General features: G+C 44.4%; 1 protein-coding gene across 9 annotated transcripts in view; it reads left to right on the top strand.

Moving 5' to 3' along the window:
- Duox (dual oxidase) overlaps positions 1-13929 on the top strand; it is a 545810-nt gene that overhangs the window by 369959 nt on the left and 161922 nt on the right. For all 9 annotated transcript variants that reach the window (XM_075889290.1, XM_037429312.2, XM_037429311.2 and 6 more), the window contains one exon: positions 1497-1702. In XM_075889290.1, the coding sequence (XP_075745405.1) occupies positions 1497-1702 (206 nt within the window). The remainder of the gene's footprint in view (positions 1-1496; positions 1703-13929) is intronic.

Genomic DNA, 13929 nt, shown 5'->3' with positions numbered 1-13929 from the left:
ATCACTCTTCTGTGCGTTTTTCGAGCGTCGCGACTGGCTTATCACATGGTACAAATCTGGTACCGCCATTGGCCGCTGCGCGCCTGTATGTGCTGTGAAAATTGTTTGTGGGTTCCATCTCTTGTCGAGCAGTGCAGCTTAACAATGCTTTCTCGTGTAATTATCTCCATTCTGAATGAAAAAATGCATTGCTCGCAACTGAAAGCCGTTGTTCGGCGCGCTCTCTAGGAACAGGCTACGAGCAGCTGGTCCGATTTGCGGCAATTGTTGGCTTGCAAAAGCCAATGCATCAAAGTCATTCAACACCGTCAGCCAGAAAGTTTGTGATGTGGCAATGGATGACGTCAGCACCAATCTTGAGAGGTCGAAGGGGCTCGCAGTGAGAGTACTTAGCAGGGACGACTTTGCCATTATGTACGACGGTATGTGGCACAAACATGGCTGCAAAATGGCATGACACTGGACTTAGTTTGGATTTTGCAGTCCTGTCGAACTTTTTTCTAGCTTGCAGTCGGTACAAGGCTCTGTCAGATGGAGCGGAAGTTTAGCAAGCGTTTCATGGCCCTGTCTGTGAGCGAAATGTCTGTGAGGAGTTGGTTCGAAAACGCCGAGAGGGACAAACTTATGGTGCTGGTGTATTTTAGTCGCAGTGGCCACTACGAGAAGGATTGTTCTTTTTGGTGTGCGAATTTCATCTGATTTGATAATATTTTTCATAAATAAAAACTCAATTTTAACTTTAAAACTTTTTTTTTTTCAAATCACAAATTTTGCCATTTCTTCCAATGTGCCCCTCCTTTTTCGGGCATTTCTAGTGCTCGGATCTGCATGAAATTTCGCCCAAATTTTTTCCAAAGTATGCCGAATTCAATTATCTAGTTTAAATTTCAACATTTCATCGTATAATAAAAAATATGTATGTATACCTTTAGTAGGGCAGGTGAAATATGGGCTTTTTACGTCTATTATTTTTCACGCGTATTACATATTTTGTATGGGCTTTCTAATTAGTTATTTGCATTCTAGACTTTATTTGAAGCATTATGAACTATGAATGGTAAAAAATTACAGAATTTTAGGGATGAAAAGAGGACGGGCTAAAGGGTTAAGGTTTTCACTTTGTGATGTTGCAGAGCTAAAAGTGTGTAACTTGCAAGAAAACTAAATAAATATTTGAAATCAGCATAAAAAGTTCCATAAACAGCTCAAGTTTCATTCCTCCGCGGTGAATATTAAAGAAAAAGTGTCTTCGAGTAGCATCTCCACTTAAGTACAACAAGAGCACAAACATGCGAACTTGAGCACATTAGTCTCGTGCTCCGAGCACAAGGTGAAGAAAAAAGTCGCATGGCAGGGTTCTGCTGCTTCTTGTCTCTCTCCTTCATTTGCAGTGGTCACATTTATGTTGTTTGACACCGAATGATTGTGGCCTTTTGACATACCTTGGCTAGCGTTTTGGTAAGTGGCTGTACATGATAAGTCAATCTCAAATGCAGATGTCAAGGAATGGCTGCACCAAAACCACAAGCGGTTTGTGAAGGTCAAGATTGGTCCAGACGAGTCTCTGTCGACAGTGAATAGAAAGGGTGAAGTACTTCGGAAAGTCGACTTCAAGTCAGTGTCGACCCTTGTGGTAGAAGTCACCATTGACATGGCCAAGAAGCCCATGTGCCTTGTGCGGTCGCCGCGAGACCACGATCTGGTGAGTAGAAGCAAAACACACGTTGGATCGTTATCTCAAACCTTACCGTTTTTTAACCACAAGGATACCATAGGATATTTAATAAAATCGAAAATTCCATGAGAGGGTGCATAGGAAACGGAAACATTGAGCACAAAAAGCAAGGCATTCACAAGAACAGGAAGCAGGACAGGCGTCTGTCTTGTGCCCTGTTCTTGTAAACGTCTCGCTTTTTTTTTTTTTTTTTTTTTTTGCACTCAATATTTCCGTTCACCCCGTAGGACTTGGGCATGCTTCACGGTGACAGCAGCAGAACTGAGTGCATTTCTTTACTTGTCAAAGTTTGACTTTGCAAGAGGCTTCAATTTATACACCCTCAACTGAGCGGAATATTTTTATGCGCAATGTCCTCTTCAGCCAGCTTTACCACAAGACCAAATCCATTTTCTCAGAACAAAGCGACTAAAAACTGTTGACACATAACTTGCATTTTCTCTTGGTGTAATAACTAACTTGTGATAATGTTTACAATCGTAATACAACTGATAAGTTTGCTTATTTAATAGTCAATGCTCTGTTGTTGAACAACTTAGATAAATTAGTCTATCGCTATAGCGAGCCCAGCAATATATGATTCAATAGATAGAGCTTGTTTCGTATATGTTCTGCTGTTGGTGTCGTTCATTGTGAGCACAAGAATAGCTTTCTCCGTAAATGAGAACTCGAGAGTGGTGCAAATAAATAAATAAGTAAATAGCGAAACACTTTGGTTCGACTGATAATCAGATCCAGTCCTCCTGCGTGGCAAGCAGGTGTTGTACCCCTGAGCTACGTCATTCCCAGGAAGCACAAGAAAAGCTAAAAAACTTCTAGTAAATGTCCAAAAAGGATATTCTAAAGGTACATAAAAAGTCTTCTCGAGATGTTATTTGAACGTAAGCAGTTGAAAACTGTGCTAACGCCACATTACTATACGGGTAGAAAACTTGTAGCAAGAATTCTAAAAAACATTTTCCTATATTTTTAAAGAACCCTTGCAAATGTTTACTATACTTATAATATTAGAAGCCTAGTAAAGTTCTTGCCAAAATTCTAAAAATACTTTTGCTAGATATTAACACCTTCTTTAGACATTTATTTTCTATGCAAATTAGATTGTTAAACATTTTCCGTGGTTTATTTGTTGCATCATGTCAGCGTTTTGCAATCGGTACATTTAGCTGTTTACTGTTGAGAGTGACAAGTAGTAACAGCAACATAATTTGGCATCAAACTATTGCTGGCACTATTCTAATCAGCAAAATTGGTGCCATATTCACTGAAAAAATTAATTACCGACTGCCATCTATCATTACGATAATCTGTTTTGCTTGGAGAGAAGACGGGCTTTTAAACGCCAACTCATTATTGTTTCTAGTGTTACCTGGAATGCATCATACTGCACATCCAAAAGTAAATGCAAAATTTCAACAAATCTTGTTGCATACTTGTAACATTTATTCCACATAACAATGACTGCACACTTTGTCTCAAAATTTGGATGCTTTATAGTAAATATAATTATACAAAGCAATTGAGGGGCTGGCGAGATACTTGGTCCAGGAACCTGCACACATACAAAAGGCACAAACTGTTTTCTTCCAGCCGACTTCTATCAGTGCAACGAAAATTAGCAGGCTAGTTTAGCAAACACATTATTGGCTAAGTAGCAAATATATGAAAGTAGAAAATTACTTACAATCAAAAATCAGTAGTTGAACAATTGATTTTTTTTCTCACCCAGTGCACTTAAATTTATGTATGTTATAACCGTGAGTAGCCGAAATTTATGGTTTCCATCACAAATAGTATGTGTTTAACAATGAAATTGTGGTATTGGCAACACCCCGAATTTTAATTCCATCGTGAAATTCTCGCACAAAAAACACAGTGAAGTAAAGAATGCTACTATATTCCAGAATGCCTTGTGTCAGTTATCGTTAACAATGTTAAACATGGTCAGGTACCGTATTTACTCGATTCTACCGCGCCCTCGATAGTAACGCGCACCCGATTTCCACGACGAAAAAAAAAAAAAGACATCAATTGCACCGCGCACCCATTTTTCTCGCTGGCCCGCATGATCACATCACTCGAAAAACAACTCCTTTCGGGAGCGTCTTCCATTTAAATATGAGGTACGGGGGAAGCTTGTGCCCATCTGACGTGTAACAGAGCATTGCCGTCACTGTAGTTTTACCGTGGATCGATGTCAGCACGCGAACTTCCTTTGCCCCCTTTTTCTCGACGGTTGTGGTGCCAGGCATGTCGAAGTAAAGAGGCGTCTGATCGGCATTCCCGATTTGCCCAAGCAGGTAGCCATTGTTGTGCTGCAAGCTTAGAACGAACCTCTGAAAACTGTGAAGCTTTTCATCGTACTCCTTCGCAAAACTTTTCGCATATGTATGTTCCCCTTCGGAGGAAAAAGCCTTTCCTCTTCATAAAGTTAGTTAGCCAGCACCTGCTCGCTTTAAACTGGCTCCGCATTAGACCTTTTTCTAAGACTAATTGTATAGCCCGCACTTGGAGCAGTTCTGTCGTCACGGGCCGCTGTGCGGCTCGCTGCTCAAGCACATACTCGCCGAGCAGTTCTTCAATTTGCGGAAACCGACCCTGCTGTGGTCCACTGAAGCCTTTGCGTGAAGTTTTGCTGTCGACAATCTTCTGCTTTTGTTTCCGCCGGTCCTGCACGCACGTTTCGGGAATTCCGAATGACCGCGATGCAGCCCGATTTCCGTCTGTTTCAGCACACGCAATGACTTTTCTTTTAAAAGTGGCATCGTGGTGCACTCGTCGAGTTTTTGGAGTCGGCCCTTCCACGCCGTCGATGCTAATGCACAAGATGACGAACTCCTCAGCACACGTACGAAGTGCTGCACATGGGAAACACATAGGCAGAAATGACCGACGCACGATGCCGACGCACGTAGGGGGCGGCTATTTTGGAAATGCCGATGGCAATAGAATGATCGTTTTCATTTTTTTTTCGTACTCGATTCTAACACGCATGTGATTTATGAACTCGCTTAACCGGAAAAAAGGTGCGTGTTAGATTCGAGTAATTACGGTATCACTGTAATATATCACACATGGTTCGGTATTGGCAAAGTTAGGTATGATTAAGTATGACAGTAGAAAATCATTTCATTGCACATATGGCAATAAATTCGAAAAGACAATAAACTATATTTACAAAATCATATTAAAACTAAATATTCAGTGAATATTACAGTGAAAATAAAATAATTGCTCTCTTACAGCCTTATTGCAATGCAAAAAGTTCAATTTTAAGTGACTAACTGCAGATTACACAAAAATTAAACATGACATAAAACCTTAGGAAATGGCACTGACACATATAGAGACGTGCTTTGTGTTTGCATTAAAACTCAGCCCTAAGAACAGGAAACCGCCTTTGCAGATAAGTTATGCGTCCAGGGGGACACAGAGTAAGACAATAATGCTGTCAGCAGCCCAATACCTAAGAATAATGAAATTTCGATGCCTTTAATAAGTGGATATGTTTGCATAGAAAAGTTTGTGGCAGTCGTGCTTGGGGATACGGATACTCAAGAGCTAAAAGAAAAATGTTATGGCAGGATATTCAAGAAACACGCTTAACTCTCATCACCGACCCCGACTCCCCTACGCGTGTGGGAACTGGGCTTGCGAGAGACACCACTCCAGGCTTAACGATAGCTTGTAACGCGGGGACCGCTAAATAGGAAAACACACTCGATGATCTGGGGAGTGATCATCGAATATTAGAAATCAGGATAGAAACCATGGCTGCCGCAAAAATTCAGAGACAGATTAGATGGACCGACTGGGATAATTATAAGTTTAGAAAAGTCAAAAATGTGAAAAAACAAGACCCTATCAGCAATATTGAAGATTGGGTCAAAGATGTCAATAACGATGTCAGCGAGGCAATGCGAACTATCAATTCAAGTCCACCCCCAGAGCAGATTGATAGCCATCTCGCACACATGTGGGAGGCCAAGCTATCACTGCAGAATAGATGGCGGGGACAGAGAAACAACAGACCTTGCGCAAGCGCATAGCCAATCTGAACAAACAGATCGAAGAACATTGTAAGCAGCGAAGCAAACAGCAATGGAGCCAAGTTTGTAATAATCTCGACGGCCAAATGAATGCTGTCCAGACATGGCGCATGCTAAAACACCTGCTAGACCCAGATAAAATCAGCACACAAGCAAGCCTTGCATAAACTGGTGCACCGGTATAACAGCAGTGAGGGGGACTTTATCACTGAGGCCAGCAACACGTACATTCCCGCCATGCCTGTCATAGAGCATGGACCATATACCAGAGGCGCGAACGAGCTTTTAGATGAGGAGTTTACCGTGGCTGAAATCAGGGCTGCGCTACAGAAGCTTAACACCAAATCTGCACCGGGACCAGACGGGATCACCAACAGAACACTACAGAACCTTGACGACCAAGTCATAGAGAACATCATGCAATATATTAACGAGTGCTGGATCGAGGGCACTATTCCGAAACAGTGGAAAAAAGCTAAAGTAATCCTCATTCTCAAGCCTGGGAAACCCCCCGATCTATCGAATTTACGCCCCATATCACTAACATCCTGTGCTGGGAAGCTGATGGAACACGCTTTTCTGGACAGAGTCAACACCTATCTTGTGTAAAACGAAATCTATCCAGATTTCATGTTGGGGTTCCGCACACGGCTCTCTACGCAAGACGCCATGCTGCAAATTAAGAAGCAGATTCTAGACAACAAAACAAGAGCTACCCGAGCGATATTAGGATTAGACCTTACAAACGCCTTCGACAAAGCATCGCATACGGCAATATTACATCAGATGTGCCAATTAAGCTTAGGATTGAGAGGGTATAACTATGTCAAGGACTTCCTAACAGACAGAACGGCATCCGTCGTAATGGGAGAACTGAGATCTGAGGAAAGGCTTATGGGCAGTGCTGGTACCCGGCAGGGTTCAGTCATGTCGCCAATGCTGTTTAGTCTCATAATGATAAGACTCCCGGCACGACTAAACTCAATATACGGAATACATCATTCAATATATGCAGATGATATCACCATCTGGGCGTGTGAAGGTAGTGATGGAGAGATAGAGTAGAGGCTACAGGAGGTCGTCACCACTATTGAGAAGTATCTTGAAGGTACTGGCCTCGAGTGCTCGCCAGATAAATCCAAACTCCTCCTCTATCGCCCCACGCTTAAAGGCAGACCACACAAGGGATACAACCGGGACCGTGTTTATGAAGGGATCCAAATTCACACCAAAAACGGCAGGACTATTCCTATAGTGCAACATATCAGAGTTTTTGGACTCATCATCGAGTCTAAGGGTACTAATGGCGAAACCGTCAGGAGGTTAGTAACCAAGGTCAACAACGCAATACGGCTAATTAAGAGAGTCACAAACAAACACCAGGGTATGGATGAGGCTAACGTCATCAGGCTTATTTATTTATTCGCCATAAGTCATATTATATACATAGCGGCATATATAAACTGGTATACAGTCCAAAAATGCAAGACCAATGCACTCATATGAAAGGCGCACAAACAAGTTTTAGGCCTTCCAGATAGCACCAGCGTCGAAAAATTGTTTCAACTGGGCTTACATAACACTTTAGAGGAGCTGATAGAAGCGCAACAGATTGCCCAGTTGGAGAGACTAGCTCGCACGTGCACAGGACGGAGTATCCTTGACAAGTTGGGGATAAATTATCATAGCCAACAAGGAAGTAAAGTGTCGGTTCCAAAGGTGATCAGGAAAAAGATTTAAGTCCCCAATCTGCCCAAAAACATGCACCCCGAACTTAATCAGGGCAGAAGAGAAAGCTGCGCTAGAACTCTACTTAAAGCCTACGGCAGAGACAAGGAGGCGTTGTTCGTAGACGGAGCAGAGTACCCTAGTCACAAATCCTACGTTGCGGCAGTAATAAAAACCCACCGCAAATCTGTAAGCGCGTGCTTCATATGCTCTGTTAATTCAGAAATCGCGGAAGAGGTGGCTATAGCACTGGCCATAATTTCCTCAAAGTGTAGGTATGTCATCAGCGACTCGCAGTCGGCAGTCCGTAACTATGCACGAGGAAGATTATCTCCCGAGGCTACTAACATACTCCTCCGCAAGGCAAATCTCATATCATCCGAGGAATTCGAAGAAAGGTATATGGTTCCCAGCCCCGTGTGCGTCCCCCATTCCCAACCTCAACGACGAAGCTCACCGCATAGCCCGAGGTCTCACTTGCCGCACTCGCGATGGAGCTTCACATGAGGAACCGGTAGGAGAGGAGTGGTGGGAAAGGGACAGAATGTTTAGGTTCTGCGACATTATCCAATTCTACCAAAAGTCGAGGCGCATATTTCCTCCGCCTAGCTCCACATTAGACAAATCTCAGGAGGTTGACTGGAGGCGACTCCAAACTAGAATATTTCCCAACCTGAAGCACCTAAATCGCATATACCCCGAATTATACCCAGATGACTCGTGTAAGCTATGTAGCATGAGATACACCACCGTAGAGCATATTTTATGGGAATGCACACAGATACAGGACGCCAATGCAGTCTCCCGAGAACAGCTTGGGGTGCGGTGGAGAGCCGCGCTGATCAGCTCAGATCAGGCAGATCAAATACGGGCCATCCAGCGAGCACGGGAGGCGGCTGAGAGACAGGGTCTCTCCAACACTCCTGGCATGGCTTAGGGCCCATGCCTCAATCTGCTGGATAAATAAAGTTTGCTCGCTCACTCACTCGTGTTTCTACACACTCCCACTTGAAAAAATTCTTCGAGCGTGTCTATGCTCCTAAATATTCCACTCAGAAGTTTAATTGAGCTTTTCATGATTACGCATGCTAGGCAGTGAGGATCAGCAAAATATTACTCCCTGGTGGGACGAACAGTCAGTTCTTGCTATCACCAGCCGGTAGTAAAAAAGTAACCATGATAATGCTTGTCTATGGCTTGGACCCATGGTCAGATTATATGCGACACCTTAAATGTGTGCTAGTGCTCACTGTCCTGTATGCATAATGATGCAAGCCACAACTAAACTTTCCAGCGGGATATCTGAGCAAAGGCATGCCAGAATTCTTTGGACTTATGTAGAAATGTGGCTGGCTAAAATTTTTAATACGTGCATGGCCACCTGCTGCAGTCACTTATAAGTTCATTATTGAATCCTATTCAACGGCACGGCTGATAGATAGTGATAATTATTGTTGCACATTGTGTTCCCCTGAACACTTAGCTATCTGAAAAGGTGGCTTTCACACACACAACTTACAGCACTGACTTTTTTTAAAGAAAAACAAAAGGCTTAATTTTGAACATTCTGAACATGTGGGCTACTTGAATACAGCAACCAGGTGGCTCAGAGAAGTTCCCTTTCCATAGGAAACAGAAGCCATTCACAGCTGCTGTACTTTCAGTAGCCAACTTTTCCACGAGCAACCATTGATGACAGGCTTGTCCGGAATTCTTTCACACTCAGTTCGTACGAGGTGCATGCATAGGCTGCGATGGAAATACCGAAAAAACAATTTAGTGACATGTGTCTCTTAGCAAAACTGAATTTGTCAGTCTATTTAAAATGATTTGGAACAATGTGTCTTAAAACAAGCAGGATGTGCACAAACTAGAGATGTTACAAACAAAACTTTCTTGATGTTCTTGGCGAACACAGTTGCAACCTTACGAAAGAAAATGCAATTTCCACATTGCAGATGTGTTAAAACCATGCTCTAATTGCACTCATATATAATGCATTGACAGCAAATACAATGATACCACGACACATACATGATGGTATGCACTTTCATCAAGTACCCATAGCAAGCATAGAGTTTCGTACAATAATACCTAAAGAGGAATCTGGCGCTGCAATCGTGTACCTCCATAAGAATTATGGGAAGTACAGGCTTCAGATTAGATAGGGTTAGCTAGCGAACTGTCTACAAACTTTTTTCTACAGTTTCAGTTTTGTCCTTCATGCAGCGTGGGTAGTGGGGTGCAGTTAAATGCACTGAAGCAGCGCCATTGTTGTTCAAAGAGGTGCAAGACCACTAGGTTTGAAATATCCTGCGTCATTGAAGCTTTACAAGTCGCATTTGACAGTTTAATCGAAACGTCGTTCACTCACCGCTGCACATAGATGTAGCGTCTCATGCCAGTGCAGAGTATTACATCGCGTTCATGTTTTTTCACGAACGCGTCTTGTCTACACTTTTTTAAACCGACTGCAAAACGGTGACAAAGCTAAGTAGACGCACCGTCACGCTCCGCCAACTCGACTTCACAACAAAGCCAGAGGTGCGTGCATTGGGGGCAGACCACGTGAACAGATGCACCTAGTGTCGCAGAAGACAAAACATTAAGTGTTTCTCACTTAATAGTGTACTGTTACTTTCATAGATGAATAATGCGTGTTTTTGAGAAAAAAACAAGCATGCTTGTTTTCAAGTGTTGCAAAAAAGTAATGTATTAAATCTTGATGCCAAATCTGGAACTCAATGGCACTGCAATGCACACCCTGATGGTTAAATTTGCCCAGGTTTCACTTGTGCTGCCTCGTCACAAAAACGTTTTGCAATTATGTTTGCATACAAATTAATGAAGCAAGTTTCAAATAAATATAAGTTCACATCACTTTGCGGGCGCTGCTAAGCGCCCACGATGGCAGACGCGCCTGACCTCGGCTCCTTGTTTTCTTGTCAGTTTGACTAGTTTTTTCTGCTGATATATTACGGTTCGTTTCCGCAGAAGTGAATGCCAGTTACACGGTGAGCCTGTGTTGCACAAACAGCGTTTGTGGAGAACCTTTTTCCCTTTTTCTCTGTGTTTTGTGAACTGACCACCCTAAGCCTAGTGAGCAGCTTCAGACTGGCCTAGGGCGCAGCTGCCGGCGGCCGTGTTTGCACCGCGTCCGCTTGGCCGTGCAGTGCCTGGTGAACCTGTTACGCCTGGCGCGTTTCACTCTGAATCTCAAGACGCCTACTATGAAAACGACCATGGCATGCACAAGCGTTCCAGTGAACTCAAGCGATTTCCCAACGCTATCTGAAGAAAACGAGACAATGGCTGCAACACAGTCTACGTTGTCATCAGAATCGTCTACCGGACCTCGTGTCAACGACACGGCAGCTGGCTCTTCTACCGGCACCACCGAACTTCTCGACAATGGGGTACAGAAGAATAAGTCGTGTACTACCGACGCCAAGTGTCACCGAACAGACTGCACGCCGAACAAGTGAGTCGGCCCCGCTATACTGTTTTGATCAGGCCGCTAAACAAAGTGCATGTGACAGACATTCCGAAACAAGCCCTTACAAACGCCATAGAGCAAAGCGCTCCGTCAACCTTTATTGCAGAAATGTCAATTCTCCACTTTGACATAACCAGTAACTGGGTACGGATCACACTTCGTGGCGAAGGTCATTTTCGCGAACTATGTACACTCTCGCGCTTAGTGGCAACAGTCAATGGTAGCGTGCGAGTAATTGATGTCGACACATCGCCTCTTCAGCCACACACAGTCGGCAGCTCTCGTGGGGTAATAAAGATCAGACCTGGCCTAACAATTGAGTACATCAAAGCGCATCTGCGCTCTGAACAGGTAACAATTAGCGATGTGCGCATGCTCGGTAAAACACAGCTGCTGCTTTTGACATTTGAATGTTGCCAAATACTGTTCCTTCCCGCCAGTATGCCGGGACTGTGGCAAAGCTCCGCATGAGGTCGACCCAAACTGTAAGCAGTTTCCTCATTGCGTGGCTTGCGGAGCGTCCACACACATTTCACTCAGCCCTCATTGTCCTGAACGAAATATATCTGAATCAGCCCTTCCTTGCAACACTAATGATTCATCATGTACGACATCTGCCACACAGCTTACCCCTCCGACGCCTCGGAAAGTAACCTGCGCTCAAACAGCCGCTCCTTTCGATCTGACTCAGCTTATCAACAGCCTTTGCCAAGAAGTACAGGAATTACGGCAGGAAAATCAAAGACTTCGCGACCTCATGCTGGACCGAAAGAAAGGGAATCAGTCCCCAACGCCAAGCCGCAGTCGGTCTCGAAATAAAAGAAAGAGCCGTTCTCCGACACGTCGTTCTAAACCGGTCACAGACAAGGACTCCGCCTATTCTCACATTATTGGGCTCCTGCGACAAGAACGGGCTCAAGAATCTAGTAAGCTGGAGCATGCGATTCGATCGGAGATGGTTAACACTTTAACACAAGCCCTTGATACCATGCAAACTCGGTTTCAAAATATGTTTGATGAACTGCAGCGCAATGTCCTCGCTGATGACAATAAGCGCCGCAAACCAGGGCCTTCCTCATGAGCTCTTTCGCTCAGGGGGTGCAGTGGAATTGTCATAGTTTTAATCAAACGTGCTCCACTGTCCGTAATTATGTTCAAAGGCATCGCCCCTTGTTCCTTCTTCTCCAGGAGATGCGCAGCACGTGCTCGCTTCCTGGTTACCGTGCTTTTCAGACACCAATCATAAAACATAAGCGGCAGCTTCCCAAAGGCCAGGCAGCGCTTCTGGTGCGTAATGACTACCCGGCCACTCAATTAGACATTCCTGATCTCAGTTCTGATGCTCGCGAAATAGTAGCTGTTAAAATTTGCCCTCCTGGCCAAAAGCCCTTCGTGGCCGTGTCTGCGTATTTTCGCCCAGGAAATATTTCAGTTGGACCATACATGTGGCTGGAGACGCTTAAGCAAGCATCTAAGGACCTCCCTCTGCTCATTGAAGGTGATTTTAATGCTCATCACCTTGCCTGGGGGCCTGAAAGGCAAATAAACGCGGAAAATATTTTTATGACGCTATTGAACTTTCTTCCATAGAAATTTGTAACGCCCCCGACACCTCTACAAGAATAGGACTTCATAGAGAGCAGGGAGACACGACCCCAGATCTCACCCTCGCCAGCCCCCAATTTGTACGACACTGGACAGTCTCCAGCCATTCATGGGGCAGTGATCATCTCCCGATATTCGTGGCACTTAATTGAAAACTCCTCCGGATCAAAACAACAACAATGACTAATTGGAATACTTTTTGTAGTAATGTTACTGGATCCTTCTCGACAGTTGAGGGCCTTCTGGACATTGTTCAACAAGCCCGTGAGCTGGCACGTGAAACAGTGCTATGCAAAGACCATACTCAGCCGAACGACACTCTGACCGCATGAAAATTAAGTGCCAATTTAAGCTTATCAATCAATATCAACTTCGACTTCAAAGTGAAGCCTGGCAATCCACTTGCCAACGCTTTGGCCGTGTACCAAGCCTCCAAGGTCTATGGCGTATTTTTCGTAGCTTCAGCGGGAAGGGAAAGGACAACTCTCCTCTGGCCGAGCTGTTCCTCAAAGCAAATCCGTCCGTTGTGGAAGACGAAGTTATTAACACTTTTTTTCCTCATGCTTCACTCACTCCGCCTACATCTCCGAAAGCCTGCACCATAACGCAACCTGATCCGAATCTCGATCGTCCATTTAGCATGAGAGAAACGCTAGCAGCCATCAAACACGGGCGTCCTCGATCTGCGCCTGGCCACGACCGAATCACATGGCAAGAACTCCGCAACCTCGGAGATGAAGCCCAGGACGCACTTTTGGCGGTAATCAATAACCTCTGGGCCTCAGGAAATGTTCCGGAGAATCTTAAGCTGTCTCTCATTTATCCTATTCCGAAACATGGAAAAGAGCAGACCCTCTGCAAGAACCTCCGGCCAATATCTTTAACATCTACTTTATGTAAGCTCATTGAACGCATGATTCACACACGCATGTCCCATTACCTCGAGATAACCCGGCCGGGATACCATCCAGCCCAGGCGGGTTTTCGCCCTAACCTCGGCACCCATGACTGCCTTTGGCTGCTACGACGCATTATCAATTGTATCTCAAGAAAGATGTTACCTGACTACTTGCTGGCCATCGACATGCAGAAAGCGTTCAATAATGTTCACCATAACGCTATTCTTGAGCAACTAGCTAAGCGCTACCCAAGTCAGCGTGCGCAGACATGGATTCGAAATTTCCTTGCTGCTAGGCCCATTCGCTTAAGCGGTGCATCACCTGGATGGAGCCCAAAGACTTACTACTTGGACAGAGGTGTTCCACAGGGATCTATTTTAGGACCGACGCTGTTTAATATGGCCATAAGCAGGATAG

The sequence above is a fragment of the Rhipicephalus microplus genome, chromosome 1 (assembly GCF_043290135.1).
Source record: "Rhipicephalus microplus isolate Deutch F79 chromosome 1, USDA_Rmic, whole genome shotgun sequence".
In the NCBI taxonomy this organism is placed as follows: Eukaryota; Metazoa; Arthropoda; class Arachnida; order Ixodida; family Ixodidae; genus Rhipicephalus; species Rhipicephalus microplus.
The sequence above is the reverse complement of the archived record's forward strand: the minus strand, read 5'-3'. Positions and strand labels throughout refer to the sequence as shown.